The 21271-nt window shown below is 47.4% G+C and overlaps 1 protein-coding gene and 3 non-coding genes across 4 annotated transcripts; 2 read left to right on the forward strand and 2 right to left on the reverse strand.

Moving 5' to 3' along the window:
* Positions 1-5284: 5284 nt before the first annotated feature.
* On the forward strand, positions 5285-5358 carry Trnai-aau. The gene has a single exon. It is a non-coding gene; the product is annotated as a tRNA-Ile (tRNA).
* A 3087-nt stretch (positions 5359-8445) lies between these two features.
* Trnaa-agc lies at positions 8446-8518 on the reverse strand. The gene has a single exon. It is a non-coding gene; the product is annotated as a tRNA-Ala (tRNA).
* A 322-nt stretch (positions 8519-8840) lies between these two features.
* Trnav-aac lies at positions 8841-8913 on the reverse strand. The gene has a single exon. It is a non-coding gene; the product is annotated as a tRNA-Val (tRNA).
* A 1812-nt stretch (positions 8914-10725) lies between these two features.
* Positions 10726-12365, forward strand: LOC101608665 (heterogeneous nuclear ribonucleoprotein A1-like). The gene has a single exon (XM_045132198.1). It carries the CDS (start codon positions 10928-10930, stop codon positions 12053-12055), a length of 1128 nt encoding a protein of 375 aa, XP_044988133.1. The 5' UTR covers positions 10726-10927; the 3' UTR covers positions 12056-12365.
* Positions 12366-21271: the final 8906 nt, after the last annotated feature.

Raw genomic sequence — 21271 nt, forward strand, 5'->3', positions numbered from 1 at the left:
GCATTTTCCATGATTATAAAAAAAATCCCATGTTAATTCCTTCCTCCCCCCCCCACTTCCTGCCTGAGTTTTTAATATAGGTGTTGTTTGTATACAAAGAGTCAATTTCTGTCCCTTATATAAAGTACTTCAAACCAGGCATGGTGGCACATGCCTTTAATCCCAGCACTTGGGAGACAGAGGTAGGAGGATCATTGTGACTTTGACAACACCCTGAGACTACATAGTGAATTCCAGGTCAGCCTGGACTGGAGTGAGACTCTACCTTGAAAAACCAATAAATAAATAAAAGTAATTCATCATTTCTTTCCTTCTATGTATGTTGCCATAACTCCACTGTTCACTGTGGAACAATGCTTCTGGCTCTGGAAATGTGGATCTGTCAGTTTCTGTTCAGGCCCAGAGGACAGGATTTGTGCAGAATCAGGTGTAAGGACCACACATTAGTACTGGGTTTCTGACAGCATTTTAAGAAATAATTTCCTGGGCTGCAGAAAAGATAGGTCAGTGGTTAAGGCACTTGCCTATGAAGCCTAAGGACCCAGATTCGACTCCCCAGTTCCCACACAAACCAGATGCACAAGAGGACACATGTGTCTGGAGTTCATTTGCATTGGCTAGAGGCCCTGGTGCACCCATTCTCTCTCTCTGCTTGCTTCTTTCTCTCTCTCTTTTAAATAAATAAATAAATAAATAAATATTATTTTAAAAAAACAAATAAGTTCTTTAGTCTTCATTTGTCTGTGAGTCAACACAGGAGATCCAAGGGAAAGTTTGCAGTGGATAAGGTATTTTAGATAGAATTTGAGGGACCAAGTGGAAGGCCATTAGAACACAGAAGGAAGATTGACCCAGAGCTGGATTAAGTCCAGGGTAGCAATCAAAGTTCTCAGACATTCAGGCAAAGCTATATCCTGGGTTTACAGGTACCTTGATGGGATTTTAGGTCTTCTCACCCAGAGCCTGATGGAGTACAGATCACAGTCAAGTTGTGTAGTGTGGGGAAGGCTGAGGCATTGGGCAGGATAGCTGGCAATGTTGCAGGAACATTGAAGGCTAAATAAGGACTTCCTGCTCAAGGAAGGATAGGTAGGGAGCTGGAGCAGTGACAGAGGAGAGCCCTGTTTGCAGCCACATGGTCACCTTCTGTCAGAGCCAGGAAGAGGCTCTTGAATACAGAGGAGGAAGCTGAGCAGGATGTGAGTTGAAGCACCATCCAGCTGTGCCATGGTAGGTCCCACTGTGGTCAACGATGGTGCATGTAATCCCTCACCTGGGCCCTGAAAAGTGCTTGGAACATGTTATCCCCAGTAAGTGGAATCTCAGAATGAAAGGAGGCTTCTGGAGTTTATGGATCTTGACTTGACCTACAGCTTAGCACATAGGTGGTCCAAAAGGGGAACAAATGTGTTGTTTTTAATGTTCTTCTTACATCTTCTCCTGAATTTGCTACAAATCACCTCTGCCTAGCCTGTAGCTTAAAATTAGTGAAGTTCCTCTCAAGTTTTAACCACATGTGTGAGCATTGTGAAATCTAAATCCATTCTTTTTTGCCACCTGGCAGCTTTTCAGTCCAGTTTCTTTTTTTTTTTTTTTTTAATTTTTATTTATTTATTTATTTGAGAGTGACAGGCAGAGAGAAAGACAGATAGAGGGAGAGAGAGAGAATGGGCGCGCCAAGGCTTCCAGCCTCTGCAAATGAACTCCAGACGCGTGTGCCCCCTTGTGCATCTGGCTAACGTGGGACCTGGGGAACCGAGCCTCGAACCGGAGTCCTTAGGCTTCACAGGCAAGCGCTTAACCGCTAAGCCATCTCTCCAGCCCCAGTCCAGTTTCTTAACAGTTCATGTACACATCTCCCAGTCATCCCCAAATTTAAGCATTCCCATGTCATCACTGGGGTTCCACTTTCATGTCAGCTCTGATGTACTCCAAGGCAGTGGTGTGGCATGTCATGACCAGGTTCTAAGGGACTGTGGCATGGTTGTGGACGAGTTGAAGTTTGTCAAGGTGATTGAGGTGGGGATTGGTTAGGTATAGGGTGCTATCATGCGGTGAGTGCAGTGTTTGAAGCATGGTTTCTTAATATAGGCTGTATTAGCTATATTGAAGTGCCATTAGTATGAAGAGGGCTCACCTACATGAGGGGTCCGGATGGCATTTTTTCCAGCTACTACTGGATCCTGCGAGAAGCTGTGATGCTAGTTTCCTGTGCAACCCATGTTATTTCTGTCCTTTCTACAACCTGCTCATTGGCTGCTGTTTGGTCTACCTCCGTTCGGCATGTATTTGACCTAGATATGAGTTCTGGTTAGCTCCAGTCAAGCCCCACCATGTTGTCTCCAAGAGTGCCCCTTTATTCCTCACATCTCTGTGCTCAAGCCAACATCTGAATGCTGCTGTTCAGACTGTCTCATTATTGCAGCTCCTGTTCATGTCTTTATTGAGTTGAACTTTTTAGAACACACACCCCCCCCCACACACACACACACTCACTGCTAATTCATTGCTGGCCCTTAATGGTTATTCTCTGCCTAGTGATGGCAACTAGATTTCCAAAGCAAACCACACACCAAATCCAACCAACAAACACAGCAACCTGGCAATTACTTGTTACATGGAAGAGTGAGGTGTCTTCCCTGTGGGGTTAAGACTTCACTCTGAGCTGGGTGTGGTGGCGCACGCCTTCAATCCCAGCACTTGTAGGCAGAGGTAGGAGAATCACAGTGAGTTGAAGGACACCCTGAGGCTACATAGTGAATTCCAGGTCAGCCTGGACTAGAACCAGACCCTACCTTGAAAACAACAACAACAACAAAACACACACACACACACACACACACACACACACACACACACAAACACACACACACACACAGCCTCACCGCGCCTCTCCATCAGAGCCCTGCTACATTCCTCAGGCAGAGCTAATCTAGAAACAAGGGGGACTGAGTGGAAGACTCCATGCTGCTCGTCTTACTCATTCTCTCATGGAGCTCTCCTGAATTTACGTTTCTCACTCTCTTTCCTTACAGCATCTCCCAGCAGAGTCATCTGCAGAAGCGCTGGTGTCATTTCACACCCAAGAGACTGAATGGAAGTGACATCGTGTTCAGAATCTGATGAGAGAGCATGACTTCACGGCCACTTCCGGTCAACAGTTGCAAGGCTGGGCTTCTTCAAGAAGCCTCTCCCAGCTCCTTGACGTGTGGCTGGGCTAACTCTAACCCTTGCTGCTCGAGTAAGAGGTCGATCAGGTACTAGACTAATGGAGGAGTGTTTTGGGGAGGGCATGCCATCCTGGAAATGCCAGCTGGACTCCAGGCATCCCCTCCAGCATGTAAGTGAATGTCAGTTGCCAAAAGCAAGTAAATATGAAAATAAATAAATAAATACATCTACAAGGCAGTGTGGTTACATGATGAATATCTTCATTGCATTGTTTTCTGTACTGTCCTCACTCCAAAGTCCATGCCTAAGCAGACTTCCTTCCCCATCTCTGTGTTCTTGGGATTTCTCCATGGGAACCAAGCATTGGTATTCACAACCAGTACCTGACTTCATAGTGTGGAGCTGAGAGATCTTTTTTGAATAATGGAGTTCAGCAGCTGTCCTAGAGGTAATGAAACATCAATTTAATGTCGTTTACAGGTATCTAGATGAACTCACTTGTGCTAAGTAATCACAGAAGTACAGAATGGGAAGGCCTCTCTACTTACAAATCCGACACGTGAGGTCAGAATTGACCTTTGCGGAATACCTTCCCTCCAAAAAGAAATACCAACACAGTGGTGGGTCTTAAGGGGGCTAAACGAATTCTCTTAGCCAAAAGAAAACCACAAAATGGCAATACTGCTTAAACACGGGGGAGTTGGGGAAGGGCTTATGGAAAGAGGCAGCTCTGAGGTAGTTTCAGAGTGAAGGCCCTCCCGATTCCTCTTAGCTGGCGTGGCTTAGAGACCTGCTGGTTCAGTGAGAAAAAGGCACAGTTGCAAACCAAAGGCCTCCGAAGAGCTGTGAGCTCAGCCTTTGGTGATCTTGGCTCCGTGTCCAAGAGGCCGGTGTAAAAGCAGGTTGAGTTTCTTTAAGGTTGAACTATGTGGGGCTTGTGGACATTCTCCGAACTCTTGGAATCCGTTTGTTGCATTCTAGATGTGTCCTCTTCCCCCAGAGAGTAAAGGGACTTCTGCTTTGACAGTCCCCTATGCACCGTGGAGTCTTTTCTTTTCGAGGTAGGTTCTCTCTGTAGCCCAGGCTGACCTGGAATTCACTATGTAGTCTCAGGGTGGCCTCGAACTTACAGAGATCCTCCTACCTCTGCCTCCCCAGTCCTGGGGCTAAATAAAGGCGTGCGCTTGTGTTTTTTTACGCATAAGGACGCCCAGGTACAAAATGAAGAGAGCAACCAGAGGGGGAGACGTCAGGGATAGTTTCGTTACCGGACTCGTCACAGCCGTCGTCACAACGGCAGGATCTGACGTTAGGCATAAGAGGCGCGGAGGCTCGGTCGCCGCGGGGGTGGCGGGACCGCGGGGCGCCCCGGGCCTGGACCTCCTCGGGTGCAGGAGCCCAGGGCGTCGCCAGGGGGCGCGGTTGCAGGCGCCGAGCGGAGCGTGGAGATGGGGCCCAGCTCGCGGGCCGAGATCCTGAGCTGGAAGCGCTCGCCTCCTCGCGCGTCTCTGCTTCTGAGCATCCCAGCCTCCCACCCGCCTCAGCCTCTCGGCCTTCCTCGTCTCCCCTGCCTGGCTCGACCCGGGGGCGAGGCGCGCTCGCTGGCCGTCACTGAACCACAGCCGGGCGGCAGCCGTGAATCGAGCGCGTCCCCGTGCGCCACGCAGGAGTCCTGAGGGGGCCCGGGGCGGGCAAAGCCTGGCATGGTTTCTTTACAAAATATCCTACAAGTACAAGCCCGGGAGTGGCTTCAAGAACTTGGTGAAAACTGGAATTTATTACGTGTGTGTGGAGGAGGGGAGGGCGGCGGCGCGCAGAGGGGCCGAGCGCGCTTCCCTGGAGCCCGCGGAGCCTGGCGGTGCCCTGGGTGCCCCGCGGGTCCCGAACCAGCCCGCGTCCCGAGTCACCGGACAGGGACCTTTGTTCCCTTTTGCAGAATTTTATTTCTAGAAAGATTTCGACCTCGGAATAGAGGTCAAAACAGACCCGAAATTAATTTAAGAAAACAACAAAAACATCTCCCTTGGTAATAGAATAACATTTCCCTTTAGGTGGCTGAAAAAGCGGACGGGCAGTTTTCATCTGGTTGTTTTAGAAGAAGTTCATCCCGCCTGGCCGGTTAGCTCAGTTGGTTAGAGCGTGGTGCTAATAACGCCAAGGTCGCGGGTTCGATCCCCGTACGGGCCAGTTACTTTTAGTTATGCACAACGTGCAGCTTTACACTGATCCATACTTTAAAAGGCAACTGAAAAACACATCTGTTAGAGAAGCCGATCCTACATTTACAACAGATCAGATGAAGGTGGGAGCTTTACCCGGAATGCTCACATCTCTCCAGCCTTGGCATCTGCCAAGCTGTGTTTAGCAGGACTCCTCTGGATAATACTCCTCCCTCCCCCAGAATAACCCAGTCCTTGCATCCAGTCCTCTCTACATTTCTAGTTCCTCTGTTTTCCTGACTTAATAGTCCCCGATCTCACTCTCCGTTGGAGAATATGTTTTCCTTTTTCGATCTCACTCTCCATTGGAGAATCTGTTTTTCGTTTTCAGAAAGCAGAGCGAACTGAGGACAACTAAGATGTATCAACAAGACAAGAGATAGCTGACTCCCTGGCAGGAGATAAAACATTCCCCGCACATCAGCCAGGATCCAGGCAAAACCACAGAGGAACTGGCAAGAAGAGCAAGAGTGCTGCTTCCACCGTCAGCCTGACAACCTGCAGCCAGAGTGATGGAGACAGACACCAAGGACACTCAAAGCGCGCCAAAGCAGAAATCCAGAAGCTGCTGAGAGCTCAGCACGAACGTGGGCTTAGAGCATACCTACCAAGACCCAGAGACTTTTGTGCAAGAGGGGGCTGAAAGAATTTAAGAGTCACAGGGTGGGCGGGAACTGCCCCTCCCCCACAATGACTGCTGCCCCCACAACTCATCCCCACAAGTCCATGGTGAATACCAAGCAATCCCACCAAAGAGCCCTCAGTGGAGTGGGAGTCAGGAGTAGGAAGTGATGGTGCTAATATATGATGTTCTATACAAAGTTTCTACTTAACAGCAACAACAACAATAAGCTGGGCGTGGTGGAGCACACCTTTAACTCAGTACTAGGGAGGCACAGAAGGAGGATCGCAGTGAGTTTGAGGCCACCCTGCGACTACATAGTGAATTCCAGGTCAGCCTGGGCTACCGTGAAACCCTACCTCCAAAAAACCAAACTACTACTACTACTAAAAGATTCAAGTGTATCAAAAGGGGGGGGTGAGGGTTAGTGATTAAGGCGCTTGCCTGCAAAGCCAAAGGATCTCTGTTCAATTCCCCAGGACCCACATAAGCCACCTTGTGCATCTGGAGTTTGTTTACAGCTGCTTGAGGCCCTGTGTGCCCATTCTTTCTCTCTCTCCTCCTCTGCCTCATTCTCTCAAATGAAAACAAAACAAAATAATAATAATAATAATAATAAAAGAAGTCCTGGACTGAAGGAAATGTCCCATTTAGAAGCCAAGCCGTTCTCTGACACCTCTTGTTCAACTTCAGTCAGACCCAAACTATACTTTGAGAGAAATCTTCCCTAACAGTTTTCTGAGCTTGAGTAGTGTCTCTCTCATGGTGCACTTCTTATTATTTAAGAGCTACAGAGAAGAGAGAGAGAGCAAATGGGCACACCAGGGCCTCCAGCCACTGCTAGATGCATGCACCACTTTGTGCATCTGGCTTTACATGGGTAATAGGGAATTGAATCTGGTTGTCATGCTTTTCAAGCAAGCACCTTAACCACTGAGCCATCTACCCAGCCCCTTGTGGCACACTTCTGTGTGGTGACAGTTACCATGAATGCTGGTTTCTTGGAATAACCCTATTAGATTAAAAAAAAAAAACAAAAAGGCAGGGCCAAAGGAAGGGTAGGACTCCTTACACTATGCTCCTCCAGACACAAAATGGCCTGGATATCCATGACCTCACAGTGCCTGACACTACCTACTCAAGACCATCATAATAGAAGGAAAGATCATGACATCAAAATAAAAGAGAGACTGATTGAGAGGGGGTGGGGATATGATGGAGAACGGAGTTTCAAAGGGGAAAGTGGGGGGGGGGGAGGGAGAGAATTACCATGGGATATTTTTTATAATCATGGAAGTTGTTAATAATAAAATAAAAACTAAAGGCAAGTTGAATGTACTACACTAAAGCAGATATTCTCTCAGATATTTCCCCAAGCTTTTAGTAATTAATGATTTGCAGTGCTGGGAATGGAACCCAGAGCCTCATACGTATGCAAGCACTGTACCACTGAGGCACACCCCAGCCTCTAACTACCTTTGAAAGTCCACACAGGAGAATGATGTGTGCAGACATGAAGACGTATGTCTTACCCTCTCAATGAACACCCAGGTCTGTAGGACCGTCTATTTCTATACTGTGTATTTAAGTTAGGGAAACATAAGTGCTTACCCATCAGACCAAAGCCCAGCTGGGTCCATCCTTTCTTTAGTGTGGCTCCAGAGCAGAACCTCTGCTGGGTGAGGCAGGACAACCAGAAAGGAGAGGAAATAGCCATGGGAAACTGATTTGAAATGTCCAAGATTTCAAGATTCATATTGCTTAGTGAAAGTGAGTCCAGCTGGGATGTCCAGGCCAGGATGGCAGAGCTGGGGCAGCTCTCCCACTCTGTGAGGAGCAGAAAACACCATCCACTTAGGGCACCTTAGGTCAGGAGACGGAGAAGGGCGAGGGAGATTTTAGAGGCTTGGGCAAGCATTTACAGTACGCACCCGTGTAGATTGAAGGAGGGGGTGGTCCCGACCGCTGGTGCACAAGGTAGGTTCTCAATTAATTTCTGGCGAATGAAAGAATTATAGTGAACGAAGCTGGGCCTGATGGCCCATGCCTTTAATCCCAGCACTCGGGAGGCAGAGGTAGGAGGGTCACCCTGAGTTCGAGGCCACTACATAGTGAATGCCAGGTCAGCCTGGGCTACAGTGAGACCCTACTTTGAAAAATCCAAGAAAAAAAAATAGAAAGAATTTAGAGTGGATGACCTGAACTATGCAGTAAAGAGCGAGCCAATGCCTATGTTTTCGGGGTGATAAGAATAAACACATTGACAATGCATTGCAAGCCTCTTGGAGATGTGTCTCAGCATCCAGCACACTCATCCAAGAGCCCCAGGCAGCTATGTTCTCCTTTTTCCATCAATTTTGGAACCATTAAAAGGAAGTCTTCAAAGGGCTGTAGAATCCCAGGCTGTCAGGTTCGAGGCCCAGTGGTAAAACCTGGAGGATGTGGGCGTCGATCCCACTGCCTCTCGCATGCTAAGCGAGCGCTCTACCACTTGAGCTAATCCCCCGCCAGCTGCTTTGCTTTCTCAGTCCTCGGCCTGGTGCTCTCTCCATTACCCGCTGTCTCTCTCCAGCCCAGACCGGTGACTCTCAAGGTCCTTAACGCAGATCTACGGGTCCACTCGCCCGCTGTCTGTCAGGAATGAGAAAAGAGAACCTGGAGGATGTGAAAATTGGAAAATTGTGGTGCCTCCAAATCCCACGTCCCAATATAGGAATCAGTCTTGATGTCTCCCTCAGAGGCGGCAGGATTATGTTCGGCTCTGCAGCTGTGGCTACGGTGCGGGTCGGGCGCCCCCAAGTGTCTGAAAGGCCGCAAAAGAAAAAGGGTGTTTCCGCCCGGTTTTGAACCGGGGACCTCTCGCGTGTTAGGCGAGCGTGATAACCACTACACTACGGAAACAGGCACAAAAGGAGGCCATTTTGTTTGTCAAATAAGCATTTAATACTTGTTGCCAAGTGTGAGGAACCACATGGTTTGATCTATGTACATATTGTGTTCAACAGAACCAGGGTGATTAACTGTCCAGCACTCTCCACTCCTACAAGTGGTCACCACCATTCTCTTCTGCCATCCTGAGGTGGCTTTGCCAGGTTCTGCAAGTGTGAAGTCATGTGGACTTGTCTTCTGAGCTCGGTTTACATTGCTTAGCATCATGTCCTCCAGTTTTGGGCCAGTGATGGGGTCTCATTATAAAAGGCTGAATGGGTGTAAATTGGTTCTTTTCCCCCCTCCAAGTAGGGGCTCACTCTAGCCGAGGCCTTGAACTCACAGCAATCCTCCTACCTCTGCCTCCCAAGGGTTGGGCTATTAAAGGCGTGCATCACAACGTTAGTCTCACCTGGGTGTAGCCCAGTGGTAGAGCGTGTGTTTAGCATGCACAGGGCCTTGGGTCCAATCCCCAGCCACATGCTTAAAGTGGTGAATTTTTCTGGAGCTTGTTAGTGTGTACATAGTAAATATTTATGTTGATTCACACATAATTAAGTCAGCTCTTAAGCTTTTTTTGTTTTTCAGATAGCAGTGAGTATTAGGTAGACTTAAAACTCTTCAAAGTGCTGATAAAAAGAGGCATTGCCTCTCCCCCATAATTGACCGCTGCCCCCACAATGCACAACCCACAATCCCCATGGGGATAACCTGTGTCCCCGAGAAGGAGGACTCTTTCGGGAAAGGGGCAAAGATGAGGGAAAGGATGGTACCAACATGTGTTGTTTACATACTTAGTATGTCCATAACTAATAAAAATAAAATTTTAAAAAGTGACACTTGAGCGGAGTGTCGTGGCACACACCTTTAATAGGTAGGAGGATCACTGTGAGTTCGAGGCCACCCTGAGACTACAGTGAATTTCAGGTCAGTGGGGGGGCTAGAGTGAGACCCTACTTCAAAGGAACAAAGCCACTAAATGCTAAAGAATGTAAGAGCCAGAAAGTTGAGGAAGAGTGTTTTGGAATCCTGCCTTTCCAATACAAAGCGGTGCTTGCATACATGACCTCACACACGAAACGTGCACAATATTGAGCTAATTAACATACTGTCATGTTGACGGATGGATGTGGATGACAGAAAGGAACAACAACAAAAAAACCTTAAAAGACTTCAAATAAAAGAAAGAGGGAATAGGTGGGGAAAGACAGGGCTCCTTGGAGGAGAGCTGTGACAGAGGGAACAAAGGCGGCTCGTGGGAAGGGATTGTGCACAAGTACTTAGTGTGTTTATGTACAGGGGCTGTGTGCTCCGAATACGCTTGCTCCACAGCCGCAGGCTCTGTCTTTGAGCTCTGGGCCTCACCCTCCGCACCCCGAGCTCCATCCATTCACGTCATCACCGGCCAATGGCAGTCGGTCCAGGAAAAAAAAAAAAAAAACAACCTCTGTGCTCCTTTCCCCGTGACGTACAGGGACTCATGCACAGGGACGGTCTGCTCGATTCGATTCTTCCGCGGAGGATCTTGCACGCCCCCACCCCCCCACCCCGACCACCGTTACCACGTTTGCCGGGGCGACGCCAACCGCCAGCCGAAACGGACGCACAGCGCCTGCGTAAACCCTCCCCGGGCGGGCGGGGCGCGGGGCGGGCGGGCGGGCGGCGGAGCCCCGGCGCAAGGCAGGACGGGAAACTCCCGCCCCCGCGCACGCGCAGTCTGCCCGCCGCCCTCCCCCTCCCCCCACGCCCCCAACGGGCGGGAGACTGGTGTTTTTTTGGTTTTTTTTTTTTTTTTTTTTTTTTAAACAACGCCCCAACGGATGTTTCACGGACGATGCAATTTGGAGGAGACGAATCGAAACAGCCAATCAGAGCTGGCTGAGGGGCGGGCGGGACAGATAAGCGAGGCCGAAGGAGGCGCGCGGAGCGGCTGCGCCCGAGCGGCCGGGAAGCGTCCTCGAAAGCATCCTCCGGTCGCCCTGCCGTCATGGCATCGAAGTCCCAGGCCCCCAAGGAGCCCGAGCAGCAGCGGAAGCTCTTCATCGGAGGACTGAACTTCGAGACGACGGAGGAGGGTCTGAGGAGCCACTTCGAGCGGTGGGGGACCCTCACCGACTGCGTGGTCATGCGGCATCCGGACACCAAGCGCTCCAGGGGCTTCGGCTTTGTGACCTACGCCACGGTGGAGGAGGCGGACGCGGCCATGAGCGCGAGGCCCTACAAGGTGGATGGCAGCGTGGTGGAGCCCAGGAGGGCCATGTCCAGGGAAGATTCGCATAGACCCGGGGCCCACTTGACGGTGAGGAAGATCTTCGTCGGAGGCATCAAGGAAGACACGGAAGAGCATCACCTGCGAGATTACTTTGCACGGTACGGCAGGGTGGAAGTGATTGAGATCCTGACGGACAGAGGCAGCGGGAAGAAGAGGGGCTTCGCCTTCGTGACCTTTGACGACCCCGACTCGGTGGATAAGATCGTCATTCAGAAATACCACACTGTGAACGGCCACAACTACGAAGTCAGGAAGGCCCTGTCCAAGCAAGAGATGGCTAGTGCTTCATCCGGCCAAAGAGGCCGCAGCGGCTTTGGGAACTCGGGTGGTGGTGGTCGTGGGGGTGGGTTCGGTGGCAATGACAGCTTTGGTCGTGGAGGCAACTTCAGTGGTCGTGGTGGCTTTGGTGACATGTGGGGTGGTGGAGGGTACGGTGGCAGTGGGAACGGCTATAATGGGTTTGGTAATGATGGTGGTTATGGAGGCGGCGGCCCTGGCTACCCTGGAGGCCATGGAAGTGGTGGTGGGTATGGTTACGGGAACCAGGGCAGTGGCTATGGGGGGAGTGGCAGCTATGACAGCTACAGCAATGGAGGAGGAGGAGGGGGCTTTGGTGGTGGTAGTGGAGGCGGTTTTGAAGGTGGCGGAAGCCACAGTGATTTTGGCAATTACGATCATCAGTCTTCAAATTTTGGATCCATGAAGGGAGGAAATTTTGGAGGCCGAAGCCCTGGCCCTTACGGTGCTGGAGGCCAGTACTTTGCCAAGCCACGAAACCGAGGTGGCTATGGCGGTTCCAGCAGCAGCAGCAGCAGCAGCCATGGCGGTGGTAGAAGATTTTAATTACTGCCAGGAAGCAAAGCTTAGCAGGAGAGAAGTGACAGGAAGCTACATGTTACAGCAGATTTGTGAACTCACTAGCTGCTACAAAGAAGGCATGTTTAGATAATACTAATACGTATGGCAAAAATAAAAGAAACCTGAGGACTGTATTGTGCCTAAGTGTATAAAGGTTGTTTTAGTTTCTGTTCTGTGGAAAGTGTAAAGCATTCCAACAAAGGATTTTAATGTAGTCTTTGTTTTTTTTCCACCCATGGTGTTGATTGTAATAGTCTGATCATGACACTGAATAAATGTGTCTTTTTGAAAAGGAGTTGTGTAAAGTTAGTGTACTCTGGGGTTATCTTGGTAACCTTCCCCAACAAGGGTTTCTTCAGGGTGGTGTCGTTACTCCTGACATTTATTTACTCTTAAAATTTATTTACAACTGCTTGGGTTGAGAAGCCATTGTCTTCGGAAACCTTGGTGTAGTTGAACTGACAGTTACTGATGTGACGTAATGTGTTTACCCACTGAAAAAGGTCACCCAGTTTTATTTGATTATAAAAGTGTGTTGGCACACCCTATGCAATATCTCAATTGAATAATGGTGCCAGATAAAATGACGGATGGAATGAAGCTTGTGTATTGGCCATTATGTGATAAGTGATTTAGTTCTCCAGAAAATAAGCAACATAATCTCAAAAGAATGAAATATTAAAATTACAGTGTCTTCTCTCCCTAAACATTAGCTAGAATTCAACAACTTCACTTGTTGGATGTCTGGGAGACTGAAGGAGTTTTCCTAATGTAAAGGTTCTAGCGTTGGGATTCAAAGTGAATTTATTTTTCTGTGCTGACAATATTAGTTGAATGGGTGAAAACGAATCTAGTCAATGGAAACATTCAGAAAATGTATACTGCCACATGCCTTTCACACACAGAAGGTCTGAGGATGCACTCTGAAGGTGATTCACATTCTAGGAATGGAACAGGGCAGAGGGTCTGTGCCTGGCCATTTGCTTTTCTACCTTCCCTACAAATGAGTCTTAGAGAAGAGGGAATACCATCTTCAGTTAGCCTCAGGCTCATGAAGACTATGGACAGCCAGGGCTTGGTTTAGGGACAGTGCAATGGATATGAAGTAGGGTGCAGTCTTAGAGATGGGCAAAAGAGAGCAGACTGCATTGTTGTGGGTCATCTAGAGATTCCTACTACAAAGTGGCCAATGTTTCAGGCTAAAAATGGAAAAGTAATGCTTTATTACTGTTGTTATAACATTGAACCATCTCTGCAGCCCTCATTTTTCATTAAATGGCTCTATCTTTGGGTCTAGAGTGGGATGGGAATGTGTCCATTAATGAAGCCATTGGTAGTTGTCCACACTAGGTTCCAAGGAGCTGCCAAGAAGCAGTTCTCCCAGGTGATGAGAATGTCCAGTGGGATAATTTGGAAGGAAATGCTTACTGAACCAAGTGCATATGACAAATTTCCATCCCATCAATATCACTGCTTGGAATTTTTCATGGGGCCAATGATCAGAAGAAATCAGGTCATAATTCTTATGAAAGTTATTTATGAAATAACTTGCCCAAAGGTTCCCCCTTTCTGGAACGGGCAAATTTAGTAATAGCACCACAGTATTGAAAACAAATGTCTTAAACGATTTATTATCACACAAGGTCAGCCAAAGTTGGAGTTACATGGAGGGTTGATTCAGTGGCTTACAGGAGGAAGCACAGTGTGGGGACCCTGAGCACACCCCGGCCTTCCCCGCTCTGCACACCCCACAGTCCACGACCAGCCACGTGCGGGCCTCGCAGCACCACTGTCCCCCAACATCCGCGATGAGCTCACCCCCATCCCAGCTCATGGACAGAAAGTGTCCGCTACACTTCCGCTCGTGCCCACTGCACGCCCTCAGCGCCGCCGTCCCCGCATGTGCAGCGGACACCAGTCCACCTTCGCGCTTCGGGAAGATGCCTGGGATCCAGGGGCCTCGGAAACCCGAGCCCAGGCCGCATGTTCCTCACCTGCCTCAGGAGCAGTGACCGGAAATGCAAGGAAGTGATCGGAAGTGTGAGGCGGGCTGCGGGGCGGTGGTGAGCGGGGCTGATGGGCAGTGAGCCCTGAGCTCCAGCCTCACCTCACGCTGTTCGCAGAGCCTTGGAAGGGAATCTTGTCCCTGCGCTCCTCCAGCGCTTCTGGATCCAGCGACGCCTGCCCAGTGCGGATGGACTCTGCTGTGTGCCTGCCTGCGGGGTCAGCTCCTCCGGGTCACGTCTGCGGTGCCCTGTGAGACCCCTGCGTGAAGGACGTCCCTGACCCCTCCTTCCTGACTTGCCCTTATGCTCTGGCTACAGGGTAAATAAAACGGATTTTTGTCATCAATATGGCATTCACTTTTTCCATTACCAACAAGAAAGTAAAAGGCACGTGATAGTGGAATGTAGGGGAGTAAGCCTTTGTCTTTCCAAATTCCTGGAATCCCCAAAGCAATGGAACTGAGTGTGACAGAGCAATGTTCCCTGCCTGTGCACTAACATGATACAGGAATTTGGGGTGTCCCTGAGAACAAAGAAGCCTCTTTTGCTTGGGCTGTAGCTCAGGAGTTAGAGGGGCTAAATGTCACAGTCACCCAGAATTTCAACTGAGTCAGTGGCCTCCAGGCCTATGTCTTAGGAATTCAAAGAAAATAGAGGCCCCCAGATCAGAGGGGAAGTTAAGAGAAGTTTCATTGTAGCTCAAAGCACTTAAAGGGAAGAGGAAGAGTACAGAGAGCTCCTGCCCAGGAGAAGGCAAGAGTCGTGTTCCTGAAGATGGCAATGCCCAGAACTTAAAAAGCTGAGAGGCTGGGGAGATGGCTTAGCAGTTAAGGCACTTGGCTGCGAAACCTAAGGACCCATGTTCAACTCTCCAGATTCCACGTAAGCCAGGCACACAAAGGTGAGGCAAGCACAAGTCACACATGCCCACTAGGTGGCACAAACGTCTGGAGTGTGATTTCAGTGGCTGAGGACCTAGCATGCCAATTCTCTCTCTGTAAAAATAAAAAGAAGGAAGGAAGGCAGATCTCTTACCTAAAAGAAAGCAAGAGAGGATTCTGGAAATGGAAAATGACCATCCCTGAGTCTCAGATTGGGGTCTTTTAGAGGTCATAGTGCTTAAGAGAACATCAGAGTACATGGCTTTTGTGCAGGGAAAGCCCACCTAGAGATCAGTACCGCTCTTGAGTAGGTTGGTTAGAATTGACCAACCCTGCAGATTGCTATGCAGGTGGCTAGGTTTAATTTTTTCAGGATTCTCCTCTCCACCCCTGCCCAAGGTGGAGTTTCACTAGCCCAGGCTGACCTGTAATTCACTATGTAGTTTCAGGGTGGCCTCCAACTCAAGGTGATCTTCCTATCTCTGCCTCCTGAGTGCTGGGATTAAAGGTGTGCACCATCATGTCTGGCCTCCAAATTAGTCTTTAATTACATAGTATCATACTTCCTCGCCCAGCTCCTTTCTTAATCCTCCAGGGAAGAGAAATACTGCAGGAAACAGAAGTTTCTTTCTAGAGAGGGACTCAGGTGGATTTTAAAGAAAAACAGATACAGGGAGGGAACACCTTTAGGCAGAGAGATAAGGAGAAGCCAGATCTATATCTGACCTCTGTGAAGTGGAGACTTCTAAAAAAGGCTAATAGACATTCATTGCCTTTGGGGTCATTTTCATTCCCAGAAACTGTCTCCAAGGTAGTCTTTTTACTTTAAAAATTTTTTATTTATTTATTTATTCATTTGACAGAGAAAGAGGGAGAGGGAAAGAGAGAGGAAGAGAGAATGCATGGGCACACCAGGGCCTCCATTCACTGTAAATGAACTCTAGACACATGTGTTCCCTTGTGCATCTAGCAAACGTGGGTCCTGGGAAATCAAATTTAGGTCCTTTGGCTTTGCCATCCCTCCAGCCTGTGTTTTTACTTTTTATTTATTTATTTGTTTTTTTTTTTTTTGAGGTAGGGTCTCAGTCTAGCCCAGGCTGACCTGAAATTCACTTTGTAGTCTCAAACTGACCTTGCATTTATAGCAATTCTCCTACCTTGTCCTCTGGCATACTGGGATTAAAGGCATGCACCCGCCATGCCTGGACTTAAAAGTAGTCTTTAATTACCTAGTACAATACTTCCTTTTTTTTTGTTTTTTTTTTTTAAAAAAGGGAAATCCTTTATAATAATCATTAGTTTAATTTTTTTGGATGCATTAGAACATTAGAACGATGCCCAGTATAGTGGTTCCCATCTATAATCTGGATTTCACTATGTAGTTTCAGGGTGGCAATCCTGAAATCATGGCAATCTTCCTATCTCTGCCTCCCAAGTGCTGGGATTAAAGGCATGTGCCACTATACCCAGCTAATGTGATCACTTTCTAAACATTATTGTATTTTCTGTTTTTTCTATGTTAGAGTGAAAATGAACTTTTGAAGCAGAAATCTAGTTATCAGATTCATGTGTTACAAACATGTAACTTTAAATATCAGTCTGAATTCTACTTGTCCTCCACAAATTGGAATCCTCTCCACATCTAACTTATTTCTGATAACTTTCATAGCCACATATATCAATAACCAGCCTGTTTTGTGCTCAAACATCACCCTCAATAGATACCTGTTGTTCATTGTTCACAAACCAGCTCATATTTTGGTCACATCCACTTTCCCTGAACCCCTGTGTTGCATGTGCATCTGCTTCCTTCCTGCACATGACAGTGAGAACACCATGTATTGTCTAAGCTGCCTACCATGGCACTAATATTACATGGGCAAAGTTGTTAATGAACATGTGCTAAATTAGGCTCTGGTTTGTAAAACAATGCTAGTCACCAAGATGATCTGACAAGCTAAGTTGGAGAAATATTTTGGTTGGTCTCCAGTGATTGTTAAAACTCCATGTCCTGGTGAAGTCCGTCCACTTTGGGTGGCACTTGCAGTAGAGTGTTCAGTGTGTCCTCCCCCATATGCTAGGGGAACATGCAGGCTTCTACCTATGCGGTGAACGACATGTACTGTCCTCTAAGATATTCATAATTATGGTGACTATTGATTTTCAGGATCTCTGCATTGATCTTATGACTGGGTAAATGTTTCAGATGTAACTCTCTGTTCTCTGAGACATCAATACCAGAGCTGTGAATAAGGAAGTGGTCATTGCCACTCAAATCACTGTCAGAGGAGATCTGGGAAGTCCTGAATGTATGTTGACACCGGGTCTGGCTGTTTCGAAGAGAAGCTTATGGGTATATTTTAATAAGCTTACACAAGCTTCTTCCTCCAGCATTTAAGAAATCCCAAAGTGTGGTTTGTGTGCCTAATCAATTCTGTAGGAAACTGGTGGGAAAGGCAGTGGTGCATACAAGTTCCAGATGCCTGACACATGATTAAACCTGAGAAAGATAAGGTCTATGATGCACAAAACATCTCTGTATTCAGGCATTCTGAATGTCAAATCCTGATTTCTCAGTTGCTGAATACACAACCTTGAACATGTTACAAGGCACCTTGTATTCAAAAGATTCAACAAGAAAGGCATGTGCTGCTTCGGGAAGTGTTAAGCAAACATTAAACGCACTTGCTCCCACACCTGTAGCTAGTGTTAACATGTGTTCTCAACTTAGTTTTCTACAACAACTTCTGGGAAATATCCACAGTGTTATATCTTGGGTCTAGGAAAGCCAACATATAAGATTAAAAATGAAAACAGTAGTACAGAATGGAAAAGAGCTCTATCCCAAGAAGGCAGATGCAACTAAGTATGACACAGTTTAGAACAACCTTTCACTGTCGTAAGGGAAAAGCACACCAGACTGCAGGAAACCTACAGAGAATAATTGTTTCTGCACAGGCAGGGGAAATGCCATCCTGTCCCTCCCTTTCTGTGGAGTGGGCAGCTCTGGCACAGGGCAGCACACACACTGCAACACGCAGACTCCCTCATGGCACGGAACAGAATTCTGGATGGCAGTGGAGAAAGGACAGCCCCTCTCCTCACTGATCCTACCCCCTCCTCACCCACTGTGCAAAGGGAGCCCAGACCCTTCTCTGCCCCTGTCTCCTCCTAAGGGCCCTGCCTCACAGCCTCCTTACCCTGGTCCCAGGCGGGGACTTCTGCCACGTGGGGATCACTCACCTGTGCAGTCTGTGCCATGCTCAGTGTGGGCGCACTGACAGCTCACAGCCAGACCCCATTTATCACTCCTGTGGTCCCAGTGGTCACGGCCAATTCTCCCTGTTGTCAAGATGTCACCATCGCACATTGTGGCTCCTTCTGCACACGTCCATCCCCAAGGCCAGCTCTGCCACGTCCCTGGTGTCCTGCAATTTGCAGCACCGGGAAACTCTCTGATCCTAATCACAGTGCCAGTGTGGACACGAGGAGGAGGGCTGTGATGACAGCAGTGTCCCGAGGGTCCTGGCTTCCTGCCCTGTGTTCCAGCCTTGCCCCTTCCCCTCCTTTTCACCACCAACGCCAGGAACCAACTTGAAAGAAACTTTAGAAAATTGAAAGTGGTCACTTTGTCAACACTTAAGGGTTAATAGCATTGGCAAAAGGTCACCAAGTCCTATAATCACTGGACAGTACTGAGGTGTGGTGTCCAGGACAGAGCAGCAGGGAATCTTCCTGGGAGTTAGTGTTTGTTTCTGGATCTATGTGCTGATTGCATGCAACAAGTCATCTTCTCCACCTTTGAGAATTTCTTTTAAAAGCATCTTGTATTAAAAAATTAGCTTATTGGTTAAGGTGCTTGCTTGTGAAGCCCAAGAGCCAGATTCTATTCCCCAGACAGATGCATTAGTTGGTGCATGCATCTGGAGTTCATTTGAAGTGGCTAGAGGACCCATCAGGACCCCCCCCCCTTCTCTCTCTCCATCTCATTCTCTCTTAAATAAATAAATTAAAAAAAAAGAAAACATTTTTTGACAATTTCCATATAAACATTATATCATAACAAGCCCCTCCCATTACCATCATTATCCTCTTTTTTTTTTTTTTTCTTTTTCAAGTAAGGATCTTGCTCATGCCCAGGCTGACCTGAACTTTACTATATTGTCTTAGGGTAGCCTCATACACACAGTGGTCCTCCTACCTCTGCCTTGGGAGTGCTGGGATTAAAAGAGTACCCACATTCTTGGCTCTTTTTCCTTTTCCAACTCTCCCAATTGAATCCCTTCTTTTCAACTATTCTCTCTTTCAGAGGACAGTAATAGCGCAAAATCAGGCCACATATCTGTTCTGGGGTTCTAAGGACTTTTTAAGAAATGATGTCATCAGTCTGCATTTGTCTATTATTCAGCAGAGGAGACCCAAGGAGAAAGCAGTTGCATGTGCCTTCACCACAGGCAGCTCTGCAGACTTGTTCCTATGTTGTTGTCTGATCTCCTGTCTTCCTTTCCTCCCTTGTCATCTTTAACTTATAGATGTGATAAAAGAATGGGTTGAAGGGCTGGAGAGATGGATTAGCTGTTAAGTGCTTGCCTGTGAAACCTAAGGACCCCGGTTCGAGGCTCGGTTCCCCAGGTCCCACGTTAGCCAGATGTACAAGGGGGTGCACACATCTGGAGTTCGTTTGCAGAGGCTGGAAGCCCTGGCGCTCCCATTCTCTCTCTCTCCCTCTATCTGTCTTTCTCTCTGTGTCTGTCGCTCTCAAATAAATAAATAAAAAATTAAAAAAAAAAAGTTAAGAAGAATGGGTTGAAATGGAAGGACCAAAACCTAATATTCTCAAAAAATATTTCCCTAGCCAGAAGCAAGTCTGTCCTCCTGTGTGGTGAGTTGGGTAAGTGGCAGTGAGAGGTTGAGGGAGGAGATGAAGACTCCTAATTTTGTCCAGAGGCAACACCCTGCTTGCAGCACCTGGGATTGTTGGTCTGCAGTGTCCACAATAGAGTGGCCCTTGATCCTCTGCTGCTGCATCCTGGGTCTCACTGTAAACTTAGCATGAAATCTGGGCTGCCTGGTTCTCCTGAGGGAATACACTCCTCTCATTGGCATAGTCTTTACTCAGAACTGATGAGTTCCTCAGGTAGGCATTGTGCTCTGGGTGCAAGTGTTTGAAGATGTCAGAACTTCCTGGAGTATTGCATATATGGGTCTTATAGACAACATGATAAAATCCAAGCAATAGAAATTCCTTCTATAATTTCTGTGCAGGGCTGGAATGATGGCTTTGTAGTTAAGGTGCTTGCTTGTGAAGCATAAGGACCTCAAAAAAAAAAAAAAAAAAAGTAAAAAAAAAAATGGTACCATAAAAGGCCAAAGCCATCCTGTGGGGGAGAAGGTTGGAGGTACAGTAGCAGCTGATGTCCAAGTACAACACAACGGTGGTGACAAGTAAACAGTGTGGTGATGGTGTAGAGTCAAAGGGAGCAGACTACAGCAGAAATAAACCCAGAAGACACAGTCAACTGTTTCCTGTGCTTACGCTAAAGATGCACTATGGGGGAAAAAGACAGACTTCAATAAATGGTGTTGACAAACTGGCATTCAATGCAAAACAATGAAAAGAGATTTTTAAATTACATTATACACAGTGGTTGGAGGCCTGGCACACCCATTCTCTCTATCTGCCTCTTTCTCTCTCTCTCTTTCAGATAAATATACAAATAAAACAAAATATTTAAAAAATATATGGAGAGAATGAAGCCAATAATGAGACAGTGTGACTAAAATTATTTGTAAGCATATATTTTATAAATGTTATCTAAAATACATAAGACATACCATTCACAACCTAAAAACCAAACAATCTAGTTAGAATGGACAAAGAACCTTAGTTGTTACTCATTGTATAAGAAGGGTTGCAAGTGGGTCTAGAAGAAAGAAAACTGGAAAAAAAAAAACTGTTGAGTGAAGAGATTTCATTATTCTTCTACAGATTTTTTAGTAGATACCCAAAGCTAAATAGTTCGGGCTTTCTTTAACAAAGTACTGTTGCCAAACACTGTACAAACAGGCTGATAATGACCAAAGAACCAATTTTATGTGAGCCTTTGCTGCCTGTGGTTTGGAACATATTAGGCAGCATAAATTATTAATATTATTTAAAAATTTTTATTTAAGAGAGGAAGAAAGAGGCAGCGCATAGAGAGGAAGAGAGAGAGAGTGTGTGTGTGTGCATGAAAAGAAGTGCACCAGGGCATTTCCCCACTTCAAGTGAACTCCAGATGCATGCATCACTCTGTGCACCTGGCATTACATGG

The sequence above is a fragment of the Jaculus jaculus genome, chromosome 13, assembly GCF_020740685.1.
Source record: "Jaculus jaculus isolate mJacJac1 chromosome 13, mJacJac1.mat.Y.cur, whole genome shotgun sequence".
NCBI classification, from domain to species: Eukaryota; Metazoa; Chordata; class Mammalia; order Rodentia; family Dipodidae; genus Jaculus; species Jaculus jaculus.